General features: G+C 48.4%; 1 protein-coding gene and 1 long non-coding RNA gene across 6 annotated transcripts in view; one reads left to right on the top strand and one right to left on the bottom strand.

Annotated features, from left to right (window-relative positions):
• The first annotated feature begins 2,433 nt into the window (after positions 1-2,433).
• On the top strand, positions 2,434-15,987 carry LOC111096015. 2 transcript variants are annotated; one of them, XR_005359998.1, is made up of 5 exons: positions 2,434-2,456; positions 2,687-2,781; positions 6,156-6,217; positions 13,653-13,731; positions 15,265-15,987. It is a non-coding gene; the product is annotated as an uncharacterized LOC111096015 (long non-coding RNA). The 2 variants fall into 2 exon arrangements; XR_005359997.1 differs by lacking the exon at positions 2,434-2,456 and adding an exon at positions 2,461-2,514.
• MBTPS1 (membrane bound transcription factor peptidase, site 1) overlaps positions 2,765-16,019 on the bottom strand; it is a 52,890-nt gene continuing 39,635 nt past the window's right edge. For all 4 annotated transcript variants that reach the window (XM_038538160.1, XM_038538162.1, XM_038538161.1 and 1 more), the window contains 8 exons: positions 15,528-15,684; positions 14,710-14,834; positions 13,983-14,060; positions 11,202-11,342; positions 9,263-9,394; positions 8,076-8,202; positions 4,929-5,059; positions 2,765-3,621 (listed from right to left, as the gene is read on the bottom strand). In XM_038538160.1, coding sequence (XP_038394088.1) covers positions 3,425-3,621; positions 4,929-5,059; positions 8,076-8,202; positions 9,263-9,394; positions 11,202-11,342; positions 13,983-14,060; positions 14,710-14,834; positions 15,528-15,684 — 1,088 coding nt within the window. In that variant the 3' untranslated portion in view covers positions 2,765-3,424. The remainder of the gene's footprint in view (positions 3,622-4,928; positions 5,060-8,075; positions 8,203-9,262; positions 9,395-11,201; positions 11,343-13,982; positions 14,061-14,709; positions 14,835-15,527; positions 15,685-16,019) is intronic.

Raw genomic sequence — 16,019 nt, 5'->3', positions numbered from 1 at the left:
TCCCCTTTGTGGGTGAGCACTCCCCATTGAAGACCCTTCTCAGCTCAGCCTCACTCACTCCGTCCCCTCCCATGTTCTCATGGTTCTGTCCAAGACCTCTGCATCCTGTCACCCTCCTCATGTGTCACTGTCCCCAGAATGAGGCACTCAGGCGCAGTTCCAATCCTGCCTGCACCAGAGGTGTGGTTCTGGGCAAGGTCCTGAGCCCATCTCTCTGGGCTGCCACTTCCTCTGTGAGGTAGGGCCTGCGATGCCAAGTCCCCAGCCGTGTACCGGGATGTAATCAATGCACATAATCTACCTAGTGTGGTGAGCCTGGCACAGAGCTCCTGATACTAACCCTCTTGCCTGCAGACAGGGAAGGATTCACCTTCTTTTTTATGTCTATTAACACAGCACTTTTTGGCAAGTATATCACAGAATAGGCTTGCCAGTTCACAGGCACACCCCCAACTAGGCCCAGGGCTCCAGGATGGCGATGAAGCCACCCCGTATTCAGTCTTCACACAGTCACTACTGACCTTCACCTTGCAACATCATCCCCCATGCAGGTTCCCTTTGTGGAGCTGCAGTAACCACGGGTCCCTAAAAATCTGGTACACTAACAACTACATGACCCTATGCCCAAACCTAAACCATCCACGTGTGTGTCCTGAGACTGTCGTCAGAGTGCTCCATCCGGGCTGGCACAGTCCACCCTGTCTGAACAGGATAGCCAGTCCCAAAGGGAAGAGACACACATAGATGCCGACCTTGAAGGCCAAGCGAGGGACCCTCCCAGCAGGCAGAACAAAAGACACCCCCAGGTCCAAGTTCCACCTTTTGGGGGTGGGGGGAGATGGCCAAGTCCCCAGAGAGACAGGTGCACCCAAGGTCCTCAGCCAGCACAGAGACTCGGGTCTGGAACTTGACTTCACAACCACGTGGACTATAGCGCTATGGAGAAACAGTCTAAGTCACAAAAAGTGTCTCTATTTCAACCACTTGCCAACAAACTACAAATTTCAGGCTTCTCTGGAAAAATCTAAAGATGTGGTGTCCCTGAGACAAGGCCTGGGTACTCCAGCCAGTCCCAGCTCCGACGACCTACTCTCTTTTGCTGAGGTCTTATTTCTAGGACCTGCCTGGGCCTGTGGATGGGGGACAGGCTGTGACCCCTGTTAAGTGTTAAGGAGCAGGTGGTGAGCTGTTCACAGCTGCAGAGGCCAGGCAGCAGGCGCAGAAGGCCCCATAACAGTGCACAGGCCCCTAGATGTGACACACTGAAGCTAGCCTTGGATCCACGGCTCATCTGAGGACCACAAGGCTACTGTATGCTAAATGCTTACATCCTCAGAGCTGCTTGGGATGGAAAGAGCTCTGTGGGGACCCAAGAGATGCCTCCAAAGCCTTGAAGGAATAGCAGCCACAGAGTACAGTACAAGCTGCAAGGTCACCAATGTGACCTCCAAGGATGGCCTGTCACAGGGAGAGGTGGGCCTGGGCGACTTCTCCCTCATCCCTTGGCCTGGGCCTTTTTCCTCTCAGGTCCTCAGCAGCATCCGATCCCATATGGACTCTACCCCTCCGGTCAGTCCGTTCCTCACCTGTGACGAGGAGGCTGAGATCAGCCAGCTGGCATATGGAAAGACTGGACGGGCAAGGGTTAAAAATCAATGGGCTCCCTGGATTAGGCCAGTTTCCTATGAATGGCACCTGGCAGATAAAATAGCCTTCGTCAAAATTAGACACTTTCATGCTTCAGAAGAGACACTCAGGAAAGTGAAGACAACCAACAGAATGAGAAAACATTTGCAAGTCAATACCTGATAAGGGACCTGGACCCAAAATACAGAAAGAGCTCTTACAACTCCATGATAAAGAAAACCAAATTACAAACTGAATCTGAACACTTATCCAAAGAAGATGTACAGATGGCCCTACAAACACACAAGATGTTCAATATCATTTGTCTTTAAGAAAATGCAAATCCCAACCACAAGGAACACGCCACTTGACACCCAGGCTGTGCCAGAAGGATGATCACAGGCCTGGATGAGGACGCGGAGAGCCAGTATCCTCATGCACCGCTGCTGGGAATATAAAATGGCATACTTGCTTTGGACAAGAAAGCTTGGCAATTCCTCGGAAACTTAAACGTGACACTGTAAGATCTTACTCCTGGGTATTTATACCCAACAGAGATGAAAACGGATACCCATACAAAAACTAAACTCATACACAAATATTCTTAGTATCAGCATTCCTAAAAGCCAAAAAATAGAACATCCCCAATGTCCACCAACTGAGGAATGGATACACTAGTGGGCCCAGTTGCACGCTGCACTGGTGCCCGGGCTGTGAGAAGGCACAATATCCTGGTCATGCTAGCACATGAGTACGTCTTGGAAACGTGCTAAGGGGAAACAATGGACCATGTATCATGTGATAACACACGCATGGAATGCTCGGGACAGGTACGTCTGGAGAGACAGCACAGGAGGGGTTGCCGTGGCTGGGACGGAAGAAATAGAGGTTGATTTCTTAATGAGAACAATTTCTTGTGGGGGTGATGAAATGTCCTGGATTCACAGGGGTGATGGCTACACAACCCTGTGAATGTACTAAAAATCAGTGAATTGGACACGTCAGAGAATCTCACAGTATGTGAATTATAGCTCAAACTATCCCTGCACCCTCACCCCAGCAGGCTGACTGGGAACCCGTTCCAGGCGGTCCTCAGGGAGAAGTGGGGCAGGTGGAAGAAGAGCCTGTTATATCCTTCTTTTCAGCTTCATACAGGTAATGCATATTTATTGAAAATTTTCTTCACCGACAATGGTGAAATCAAGACCCCAAATTACAAAACATGATGGCAGTTGATACTTATAAAAATAAAGCGAAGGTCTATGTTTCACAGATCTGTGCAAGTTTCCTTCAAATCTCAGTCTGTCCTTTTACCAAAAAGGAGACCACGGAATCTGTGTTGTTCCTTATGATGTCATAGTAAAAAACCGCATTCCACTGACAAAAAAAATAGCTTTGCTTCCAAATAGCACAAGTCTTTAAAGTGACTTTTCCCAACAATAAATATAGAAAATAGCCTTTGACAAGCACAGTTCAGCTTGGTCAGAACTTCAGCATGTGTAAAGCACCCGCCCCTCGGGTCGGGAGCCCCCAGCCAGCCTGCCACAGACCTTAGTTGGTGCGTGCAGTGGCTACAGAGGTGACCCTGGAGGCTGCCCCGCGAGCCCCTCCCACAGGCCCCCACTGCCGGATGATGCCCTTGTGTGTGGCACCCAGGACGCCCACGGACAGACGCTAGGACACTGCAGCTGGAGCCATGATCGCTTTCTGACGGGCTGCCCCTGGAAACCGCAAGTGCTGCCTGCTGGTTTAGGTCCTCGAAGGCTCTCTTTGGCTCTCAAGGTCAGCTGGTCTGGTGTCACACAGAAGGGGTCTTTGGTGGGTGAATCTGCTGCATGAGCTGGGGGCGCTTCACCCTGGGCTTCCTGCGCTTCGGCCTGCTTCTGGCCTTGTTGATTTGTACCACAAAGAAGGCCAGGACCACCATGGCTCCCAGGAAGGCAAACACAGGGATGGTCTGGCCCACCTCCTGGTTGTAGCGGCCAGGCATGATCCCTGCAAGAGCACAGCATAAATGGTCAGTGGCACCAGAGCTGTTGGGCCACAGCCTCTGCCTCGGAGGCAGACTTGTCAGAAACAAAATGTTAAGTAATTTCAGCTGGGCTCACAGGGCAAACAATTTCAAAACTTCAGGTGAAGTGACCCAGGCCATTAGCAAAAGAGAGATTCTCAGATTAGCAGCTTCCGGGGTGGGATGGGCAGGGTGTCTGGAGGTGAGGTTTTTGCTCCTTCTACTACTCCCTATACCCAACTCGGACTGAGCCTGTGACTGGCCTTTCTTCTGTCACAGACAACCCACAATGGGGGTGCATGGATGAGCCTGGACACCGGGAAGGAGAAGAGGTGCTGGTGTCAGAGGAGCTGAGTGGGAGGATGAGGGAGGCAGGCCAGGCTGGGAGTAAGGACGGCTGGCCATGCCCCTGCCCCTTCTGGGAAAGCCTTCCGCAAATGGGACATGTGGTCAGAAGTCAAGAGTGATGACTGGAAGACCCTGGTTTGTCAGTATGACTCTGCAATTGAGCCATGCTGGGGTTCCAGAAATAACCATCATCGGTATGCCCCATGACTGCAGGCAAGGCCCTTAGGAGTTTGGCACCACAGTTAAAAAGTTCCCAGGGCTGGAGCACACGGGCCATGGCACCAGTTCCTGGAACCAGCAATCCCAGGAGGCTATAACCTCTTGGAAGAGCACAAGGATCCCCAGAAAGTACTGCCCATGCCCTGTTGAACACCTAACCTGGATACCAGTCACTCCAGGTACAGGAGAACCTGTGCTAATGGTCTAGTCAGGCCGAAAGCCACTGCCCATGGAGTGGACACAATCAGATCAGTGGAGGAGCATAAACCCACATCCCAGCCTAGGGAAGTCCCATCCCAGGTGGGCCAGAACAAGGAATCAGTGGGGACCTCTGGGCTGAAGGTTTAGGGGCCCGGGCAGCTCAACCACTGACTGGGACCCAAACCGCAGATGACAGATGTTCCCTAGGATGAATACACATTTGCTTGCAGAACTTAGGACAGAAGTGTGCAAGTTACAAATTACTCTACTCAAAGAATTTTAACACCTAGCTATCATGACAGAAATTCAAATTTGAAAATCAAGGTAGAATGTTCTGAAGGGAGCATGGTGTGTTAATCTTTTAGGTCCACTTCTGGCCTGGTTGATCTGTACCACAAAGAAAGCCTGGATCAGATGCTCCCAGGAAGGTGGACATAGGCGCCTCTGGCCCATGCTGTGGGGGTTGGGGAGGTACAAACAAACCAGAGCCGGATCTAGCACCATGAAGCACCTAAGAACTGACCTCCAGGAATGTCCCAGGCACTGCTCTCTCCGGGAGACAACGGTCTCACTTGAGGGCGGTTCGATCGGAAATTGGGTAATACCACTTTGTCCAGGTCGATGGAGAGCAGCTTCTGGTGTTTCCAAAGATTACTTCATGAAAATGGATTAGAACAAAATAAAAATAAGTAATTATACCGCCTGTGATGCTTAGGCAATACCTAAGAAATAAAATGTGATTTAAAGAGAAAGGTGAAATGATATCCCACTGACACCCACACCTAAGCTCAACTGCTTAGCAATGCTTGTGACAACTTCTGGGTCCCAAGACAGAAATGTTAAATCAAGTCCATTTGCAGGAGATTTTAGTATTCTGAGTAGGGGTCAATTCTGCTGGGTTCCTAACAGGCCCCAAAGAGGTGTCCTGCTTCTGCTTAAGCTGGACACCACCAAGCTGTGGGAGAGGAAACCACACATGAACCTCTGAAAAGAGCTTGAGGACAGTAGCCGAAGCCAGGGCTCAGGGAACCTGGGGCTGATGGGAAGGTGTGTGGACGTCTCCGCCATGAGGCACCACGGCTGGTGGGGCTTGCTCTCTGATGAATGGCGGCCAGTGTGGCACAGGAGGCTCTGCGTGTGCCAGGAACCAGACACCCTCTCTGTCCTCAAGGACACCACCACAAAAGGCCAAGAGGCAGACACATAATAGTGGAGCTGTGGAGAGAAGCAAACCACGGGCCAGAGAGAGAAGAAAGGAAACCTGGCTGCTCGCTGGGTAATCATGCTGGACTCCTATGGTAGTAGCACTGCTCTTGTTCCTGATTCTGAGATCTGAACAACTTTTCAGGATCACACCTGAAGGACAGAGAGGCTGACACACTGCACAGAGCAGCAGACAGCCTGGGGGGCACCTGGATTAGAGCAGAACACAAAGAGGAGTCTGAAGACTGCTATGGCCAACGCAGGGCAAGGGAATAAAGTGTGTCTGCTGATCATGAACTCCCCATTTTTCTGCATCTTATTCTTCTGGAAGCAGCTGGCTTGTCTTGTACTTCGGCCAAATGAAGGCAAAGACACTTTGTTCTCTGGGCACCTGGGGAAAAGGGCACCGGGCGACACAGGGTCTGGGAAAGGGCTTCCTATGCAGGACAGAAACTACTCTCCCTTCTTGCAGCTTGGGAGCTACATGGAAAATGCTGGTGAGCACGACCACTGGTCCTGCCTCACAGGGTCTAACTTTACGTTTCAGGTTTCATCATCTGAAAATTAAACTGACAAGGGTATGTTATGGAATCGATGCTAAATGCCAAGGTAAGCTTATGACCCTGCAGCTCAGCAGAGGGGCGGGGGGGGGGGGGGCGGGCTGTGCTCTCACTCTGACGGGGAGATCATACTCCAGAATTTAATTATCTGGCGATGGCACTTTCTAATTGAACAATCGTGCAAACAGCACATAGCGCAGTAGTCTGAGAAGTTCATGATGCTCCAGTGGAAGGACAGAGGGGTCACCTTGCCCCTGAGGTTCCTCTCGGGTGTGACATTCCTGCCACTGTCATAAGTAAGGTCACCTGATGCTCAACAACAAAATGGAGAAGGATCATTTCAGAGATGGACAGAAATGGAGCTCAGCACTGGACGGTGGGACACTGGGCCTTACAGGGGCCGTCTGGGGCCGCAGAATCGAGATCCAGGTGTAGGTCCCGGGTACTGAAAGTAATTTTCAGTGTGAGGTAAGGGGGAGCCTGGCAGGCATGTTAAGAAGCAATCCCCCAGGGATCCCTGGGTGGCGCAGCGGTTTGGCGCCTGCCTTTGGCCCAGGGCGCGATCCTGGAGACCCGGGATCGAATCCCACGTCAGGCTCCCGGTGCATGGAGCCTGCTTCTCCCTCTGCCTGTGTCTCTGCCTCTCTCTCTCTCACTGTGTGCCTATCATAAATAAATAAAAAATTAAAAAAAAAAAAAAGAAGCAATCCCCCAGAGTGCTGGCAGACACCAGACCTCAGGCGTTGCACGCCGTCCCTGACAGCTGGCTAGTGTCGGATTATGAATGTGGACTCGAGTACAGACCAAGGACGGCCTTCTCTGCTTCTGAGTCCCGAACAGCACTGGGGGGTGGGGGGGTGGGGGGAGAGGACGACACTGACTGCCACCCACCAGGAACTGCTGACCACAGCTGGAACTAGAGGCTGGTCTAATGTGATGATAATGGCAGGTTACGAATAAATGGGATGTAAAAATGGCATCTTAACAGAAATTTTTAAATGATGGGATGCTAACTAGAATGGAAAAATACTCTGTAATTAAAGTAGCAAGAATAAACAGTTGATGAGAAGACAACGTGAGGACTTTACAATCCCACTGTCTTCTGCCAAGCATGTTCTGAAGAGGACAGACCTGTCTGAGTGGAGTGGTGTGTGGAGTGCTCTATCCATGACAGGTAGGCATCCTCCTCTCGGTGGCTCACAGCACAGACAGTGGCCCTCTGTCCCCTGCCACCCCCTGTGCCTGGACACACCTGGACCCAAGCTAAGTGGGCAGCCTGGTGGGGAGCCCCACTGGCCAGGGTGTGAGGTGTGCTGCCAGTGAGCGGCGCAGCTTCCTGCACCACCGCCCAAAGGAAAGGCGGGGAGCAGCCCCCAAACTGGCCCGGGACACAGGCCCCTGCCTCACTATGCCAGGACCCCAAATCGGGACCAACCCCCATTCTTCCTGCCAGAAACAGGGAGAAGGAATGAGGGGGAAAAGAAACACAGGAACCAGTGTGGCCAGGCCACGAGCGGGAACACACACCTGCTCTGAGCAGTCCCAGCCCCCTGGGCTGACAGAAGAACCTGTCAGCGTTTCAAAATCCACATCACAAACAGGGCACACTCGACTCTTGAACTCCAAACCAGAGGAGTCAGAGATCTCAGCTTCTGAAGCAAGAATCAACCAAACCTAACAAAGTGCTCACTCCCCAAAGCACTTCTTCAGGCAGGACACCGCCAGGGAGCGTAATTCTAAAGGTCGATATGGGGGCTCACCAATTTAAATAACATCACAAAATGACAAGCCGAAAGATCTGAGGATTTACTAATGATGTCAGTAAAATTCCATTCTCTCTTATAAAAAAAAGAGTAATGAATCACAAGCCCTGCAGAAGGAGTGGAAAAGCACAGTAAGGCACTAACCTGGGAGCCGTCTCGTTTAAAGGCTGTGGCTTGGCCCACGACAGGTGCGGACAGGCCGGCAGAGCCCGTGGCTCTGGGCCTCCCAAACGCGCCTCCAGGACCTTGGAGTACCGGTGCAGGTGGTTTCCTGGGGCGGCAGCAGCATGGGTGACACAAAACCACGGTTGTTAGGAAGATGCGAGGAGATAGCCCAGGTGCCCTAGCCTGTCTGCTTTCCTGTCAAGAGGCCAGCCCGGCGCCCTGTTACCCTGGCTCCCTGGTGCCCCAGGTGATGCGTGCTCACTGCTCACAGCGAGGGAACAGAGCAGAAGGGCCACTGCCTTTAAAGTGGTCACGCCATACACATGGCAGGGGCCAGGTGACCTTTACTGACCACATTTCCACACACAAGGCTATGCTCAAGGAATCTAAGCTGTAGATGTGCTTCATAAAGAAAATCTTTCTCTTTTGGTATATTTACTCTCAGCCAAAACAAAACAAAACAAAACAAAACAAAACAAAACAAAACAAAATGTACATTTTCAAATTTCAAAATTCCTTTAATTTCTCAGACCGGTGCTGTCTAGTACTGTAGCCATTGTGGCTGGCTACTGAGCGACTGAAATGGGTTGAGTGTCTCATCTTTAAACAATAATTTGGTGTACTGGGCCCAAGAATTTTACTAAAAATGAATTTTACCTGTTTCACTTTATTTTTTTAACGTGGCCACGGGAAAACTTAGAATTGTTTGTGTATTCAGAATTGTACGTACGGCTCACACTAGGCCTCTGGTGGGCCTGGTGGTGAGGACCTGAACACTGTCTGACACACTGAGGGCAAGGCCGCAGGGGTCACCACCCGGTGACCTTGACCAGTTACACCTCTCAATTCCTGTCTCTTCGCCTGTGAACTGGAAAGAACAGTATCTATGTTCCCGAGTTCTAAGAGGCCCTGAGGAGGTGATCCATGTGCTTGGCACCTGGTGAGTGCTCAGAAACACTGGCCCTTCTTCCCAGACCCACACGGGCCAGGGCTCCATCTGTGAGAGAGGACAATACATGCTAACCCAGGGCAGGGTGAGGACCTCAGAGTATGCCTCCTCTCTATTCCCCAGGACAGCCTGCCTGTGAGCAAACAGTCTGGAGCTTGACCAACAAGCATGACGGCCTCCTGAAGCAGCCAGCCGCCCACCTGCCATGCTCACTCACCTTCCATCCTCTCTGGAGTGGCCGAGCCAGCTCCGCTGGGAGGGCGCTGGCGGTTCCCGGAGTGACTGAGGCTGGGAGGGGTCACTCCATATGACGTGTACTGAAGAAGTGCATCCAAGAGCCAAAAGCAGTCTGTGGGTTCAATGGGTATGCTGTTTAGGGATCAGTGTGATTTTAAGGAATCCTTATAGGAAAATAAAAGCCCCCCAATGAGGGGAAATGGGAGGTGAAAAGATCACCTATTCTTGAGAAGCACACATCCTCTGGGGTCAACCCCAGCCCACAAAGACCAGCTTGATCGACAAGACCTGACTGGGGCTTCACTCCCAGCCCCAGGGCTCAGGTGGGTCAGTGCCACCGAGCACTGGGGTGGACGGGCTGCCTGAGCACCATCTGGCTCTGGGGCCCCTCACGAGGAGGCCAGAACAGAGACCACTCAGGGGTGGCCAGACCACATGACACCCACTGAGCAAAGAATCGCTCAGAGAATGGGCACCAAAGCTTCTGCTAATTCCCAGAGACTGTCCTAGGGGAAGGATCTGGATCTATACTTCAAGGGCAGAGCCAGGACCCCAGTGTGCACGCCACTGGGAGGGGAGTTCGAGTTCCACACAAGTGCAGAGTCTAGTAATTTGGGCCAGTGGGCCCCCCATACAACATACGGCAACAGGAAACGGTCAGTCATTCTGAGGGACATGGCAGGGAGCCTAAGCGCTGGGCTATGGCTGACAGCCCTCATCGCAGACCCACACAGGAGGTTCTCTTGTCAGGAGACCGAGACGCTGCTGTGTCTGTAAATCCGGGCCCACCACCCGCGCAGGGATCTGCCTGTGTCTGCCACCACAGCCCCACTGTCACCAGTGGGACTGGACAGGCCCCCCCAACATAAGACAGCAGCAAGCACTTCGCTCTCTCAAGGGCACTCCAGCTATGTGCATGAAGCTAAGTGCATGTGCATCACTACCACTGGAAAATTCAGAACCAGGACAGTCCTCTCAGGCATTTAAAATTTTAATAAAGACTCTTACCAGGAGATCTCCAGTCTTAAAAGAAAATCTCTATGGAAATAAAACATTAATCTTCTTTCAACTGTGACTTTAACCTTTTAAAAAAGACCAATCATATTACACAAAACACTAGGAATTCAGTCAAGCTCAACTTCACTCAGAGAGAGGCACATAGCTCCCAGCTCACACTCCAGTGGCTAACGTGAGGCTTCTGCCCCCCTCCCCAGTCCCATCCTCCAGGGAGCCCACAAAACTTTAGACTTGGCTGTGTCATCACCTCACTAGACCTAAATATGCAACACTTCCACATCCCATTTCCTCCTTCACAAAATGAGAGAAATAAACAGGCTCAAAACCCTGAATCTGACACTGAGATACTAAAACAGTGGAGGAATGCCAAGGACCAATCCCCCAAACCTTCGCTAGTTCTCCCACACCCGACAATATCAAACGCCCCCACTAATGAAGGCTCACAACAGCCAAATCCCCAAGTCTGGGAGAAAAGCCAGGTGCTGGTCCTCCAGGAAGAGTGGGTCCAATCTAGAAGACGGGCCCTTGACCACAGCAGCGCCTGGGATGTATAGACTCCAGAGGGGGAAGCGGAGGTGGACAGAGCCAGGCGGGGAGCCTGTCCACCAAAGGCAACAGTCCTGGCATCTGCCCGCCTGAGGACGATGGCTCAGAGGGAAGGCAGCACAGCCTATGTGCCCAGTTTTGTTTGGCTTATTCAGTGTGTCTAGACTTACATACCTAGTCAACGTGCCGTGCGACCAAAGCAGCTGACACTTGCCAGATAGCACCTGGAGCTCACTGGCATGTGCCTTTACCATCCAGCACCTTACCAGTGCCTTTTCAGGGACAAGGGGGATCAAGGATTTGTACATCGCAGTCAGGAAGCCCAGCTGCTTTTCAGCCACGCCACCAATCCTCACCCTTCTGTCGGTGACTGTCGTCCAAACAATTGGAGTCTCCGTATAGCACAATCCGGCCTCCGCCCTCAACTGGAATCTGATACAGTCCCAAAATGGGCACGTTTTCAACAACTGCAGTTTCCTGCTTTAAAACCTCCAATCCTGAAATAACATCACAACAAAAACAAAAATGTCGAAGGATGAGTTACTTTTTTTGTTGAGGAATGAAATGATTTTCCAATTGCTACTTGACATTTAGTCCACATGACCGGGGCGGGGCGGGGGGGGGGGGGGGGGAATCACAGCAAAATCTAATATTCAATCACAACAGTGCAAACTTTTACAATAGGAAAACGCCATTAATTTGGGTTTTAGCAAAACTCACCTGTCTATACACATTCCCATACCATCCTCTTTACATTTTCACAAAGTATTTTTAATCCTAAAAACACACATGCATGTTCTTTCTGATTCTGCTGAAAGGCTTTGGTCTTGGGGCTGCATTCACAAAGAGCAGCCAGCCAGGCAGCTCTCAGTACACACAGGTATCTTTGTGGGCTCGTTACATATACTAGGTTTTAAAAGCCAGGACAAGGGACTCCCAGGTGGCCCAGTTGGTTAATAAGCATCTGCCTTTGGCTCAGGTCATGACTCTGGGGATCATGCTGCTCAGCAGGGAGTCTGCTTCTCCCTCTACCTCTGTCCTCCCCACCACTTGTTTTCTTTCTCAAATAAAATATTTTTTTAAAAATTTAATAAAAGGAAAAATATAACTAATTTTTAAAACATATGCCCACATACTTTAAGTTTAGATTTAAAACACTTGTTACATTTGTCTCACAATTACAAATGTCCCAGTGGCAGAGCGTTCTTATCTGCCCGGAGGATACAGTTTACAATGTTAAATGAATCAAGAGGTCAAAAATGCATAAATACCAGGGACAGCAACTGCCAATAATATCACCATATAATCTAAGAGTCTAGCCCTGAAGCAAAAGCCATCCTCTATGCTGGAGATGACGCACATTTTCAGCATGGTGTTTACTGTATTGGTAACATCTAAAATATCTAAAATGTCCGTGGCTATAAACACATGGCCTTTCCTGCTCACTCTGGATAATCCCACTAGGAACAAAGTGGAAAAGAAAACAAGATTCTCAAAAAAAAAAAAAAAAAAAAAGAAAGAAAAGAAAAGAAAAGAAAGAAAGAAAACAAGATTCTCTTTGTTGGAGGGAAAGACAGAGAGCAATAACAGATGAAACGGGGCAAGCACGCACGGTGCTGCCACGTGGCCTCATGCTTTGTTAGAGATTTGTGTCTGACAAATAGGGTCCCTTCTGATCCAGCATAACCCAGATTTTCAAATTCCTATTTTGTACCCAAAAGATTATTCAACGTAAAGGCTATTTGGAAATAAAAAGCCCCTTAGAAAGGATTTCAAGGTAACTACTTTTTATTTTCACCAGAAGAGCAAAACAGGCATCCCTGAAATCTACAGTGATTCCTCTCCCCCTCAAAACCAGGCAGTGACAAGCTGATGATGAGACATCTACTCTCACCCACTGTGCACACAAGCATCAGAAACCATGATGCCCTGGTACAAACGGATTCCAGAAAGAATCACTAGCCCATGGGTAACTGTGCCTAGTGACTGGAACACTGAATCACTGATGTGCCTGAAGTTACAATACAACCTTATGAATACAGATCTATTTATTGACTGACCTTGCCTTGATGAAGAGAAAAAACTCATTTTAATAAAATAAATTCTACTTTATAAATGCAAACAGATGTGAGAGAAATTCTGTCTTTTTGTTATTTTTAACCAAAGAAACTATCCCTAACTTCCAATTACAGAAAACAGCAATCTTCATTAGAAGCAAAACTGCAAGGGAGGACCTTTCTTTCCTTCAAATGCTTTCTCTTTTTTTTAAGGATTTTAAGTAATCTCTACACCCAATGTGGAGCTCGAACTCACAACCCCAAGATCAAGAGTCAGATGGCTCTACCAATTAAGCCAGTCAAGTACCCCCACTTTCCTTCATATTCTTAAGAGAATTTTAAGAGATGACTCTATAATTAATATTCTTTACACAGTTAGGAACTTTAAAACGTGGTCAACATTTTTCTAAGATTTTAGTGATCTGGCAACCACAGAAGCAGAACAATTCATAAATAGTAACAAATTTCAAGCAACGTTGAAGGTAGTAAAAAAACAAAACAAAACTATACAAATATTGGGGGCACCTGGGCAACTCAGTCAGTTAAGCATCTGCCTTTGGCTCAGGTCATGATCCCAGGTCCTGGGATCAAGTCCTACAATAGGGATTCCTGCTCAGCAGGAAGTCTGCTTCTCTCTCTCCCTCCGTCCCTTCCACTACTCGTTTTCTTTCTCAATAAGTAAATAAAATCTTTAAAAAAAGATCTAGAAATATTCAACAGCTGCTCTCCTGAAAGAATTCTATTTTGCAGTGATCAATATCTACAAATACTCAAATTATCTATCTCTGCAGTCCCCGGATCCACCATCCAGAACTTCTGCCTAAATCAGGTACCATACAAATAATATTACAGTAAGTTTTTGAAAAACAAAGCTGCTAAAGGGCATGGGGTGATGAAAATATTCTGAACGCAGTTAACAGTGATGCCTGCAAGACTCAGTGAACATGAAGGATTATAGAACTGTACACCTTAAGAGAGTCAAAGAGTCCCCCCCCCCAATTTTTTTTTCAAATAGATGTGAATTATATGCAAATGAAATGCTTATAAAAAAAGGAAAGAAACCAAAATAGCATTCCTTACCTTGGTCTTTAAAAGTCTGTGTTATCACTATGCCATCTTCTGGAAATTTAGCAATGCTGCACCCTGATGCATAATACACTAGAGAAAGTAGTTGTTTAGAGTTACGAGAACGCAGAGACACTCAGCACTTTATCAACAGCTACTCATTCACCTAAAATGCAGTCTTTTATACATGATAGTTTTTAATTCCAACACTGTTTTTAATTCTAAGACACAGGTTGCTGTTACTTCCTGTTCACACTTGAATAACAAGTAATCACCTCAGAATTCAAGCTAACAAGTGCTACTAACGTAAGGTTTCTGAACAGCCTTCCAAAGTCAGAGTTTCCAGTGAGGATGAGCACAGTTGGTAACAATAATGCTCAAGACATTATCCTAGAGAGGAGTTACCAAAAACTCATCTGTGAGGAAACATCTTAAATGAGGCACACAAAGTGACTTCATAAACAGAATTTTATAAATCAGGGATCCGTAAGGGGTTTGCTCTGTAGGGTCACAGAGGAGGAACATAAAGAACCTGACAGGTGGCATGAAGATTAGGAATGCCTGCAGAAAAGATTCTCATTTTAAGAATCTGGATAAAACAACAGCTTTACTACAGGTGTGCTTTTTGAAGACATGACTGCTTCTGCGTACAGGCCCCATTTCTCTGAAATCCTGACTTTAAACACACACAGCTTCTGCTCTTGATATAACATGCCCTAATAAAGAACAAACAAAACCTTACTGTCATGGTTTGCTAAGGTAAAATCCCCTTCATACAGGCCATCGCTGAACCCCATGTTCCAGACAGACAGAAGCTCATTCAGGGCAGGGACGTTGGCCCCTCCGGTGTCCGGCATCCACCACTGCCTGTGGGAGAAACAAGGGGTGCGGGGTTGTGAGGGGCTGAAACAGCACCCCCACACTCAGGCTTCATGACGAAATTAAATGTCTCCTGACAGAATGCAGCCTGTGCACACTAAGGTTTCAGCTGAAACACCTACTTGGGTTTGAGTGATAATACAACTACATGCTTCAGTCAGCGTACAGAATAAATCAAAGCTCCATTAACTTCACACAACACACCATGTGTACATAAACACACAGCTTAGACCTCGAGAGGGTACGTGAAAATAAATGAGAAGTCTTTAAAGTTGAAATCACAGAGTCTGAAGAAAAAAAACCTCAAAATATATTATGATAATGATATTCATAAAACACTGGGAATTCTTGATTGATAACCAACCTACCAGAAGGTTCCTTTAAATAACAGTTCCTTTCATCCATTTAATCTGTATAGACTCAACAACAGAGAGATGGGAGAAATTTAAAACTCAAGTATCTAAGATCAACAGGGAAGACAGGACCTGGATCAAGGAGCACCTGGCTTACTCTACAAGCGACTCAGCCACATCACTGCTGGGGTAGAGGGGCCTGCACCAGCCCAGCGTCTGAACTGGCTTCTGGCAACTGAAGGACCCCTAGTCCTCTTAAGTACTTGCTAGACAGAATTTAATTCCCAAAAAGCCAAATTTCTTATAAAATACCAGCTCCCATCAGTACCTCGTGTTTTCATCGTAAAACTTGACTTTTCTCATGACAGACGTATTGTACCAATCACTGAAGACAATGAGTGAAAGGCCATTGTGCACATCCCTCCGCAGCTTGGCGACCTCCTCAGGGAAGTACTCTTCCTCGCTGTCTACCATGAGCAAAGTTCCTGAGGGACAGAATGCTGGCAGTGAGTCTGCGCCTCTGAACCATAGGACTCAGGTCAGAAAAACACTATTTCGCTGGTATCCATGTCTCAAGCTCCAGCTTCTAGTGTTTTGTGTGGCCCCCCGTACCCTTCAGGAAGGGGGTGAAAAAGAAAGGACCAGGGTCCAAAACACAGACCCCTGCTAATGACACCAGCCTCTTTCGTGAGTGACACCCAGGTACACAGATGTCACTCACTGGAGAAAAAGCAAAATGCAGCACTAGTTTCTTTTCTTTAAAGTAAATAAATAAAAATGTACAAATATCCTTGTCCCTAGTTTGCCAGTGTTCCATCTT

The sequence above is a fragment of the Canis lupus genome, chromosome 5 (genome assembly GCF_011100685.1).
Source record: "Canis lupus familiaris isolate Mischka breed German Shepherd chromosome 5, alternate assembly UU_Cfam_GSD_1.0, whole genome shotgun sequence".
Taxonomy (NCBI): domain Eukaryota; kingdom Metazoa; phylum Chordata; class Mammalia; order Carnivora; family Canidae; genus Canis; species Canis lupus.
This window is presented reverse-complemented; position numbering and strand designations above follow the sequence as displayed.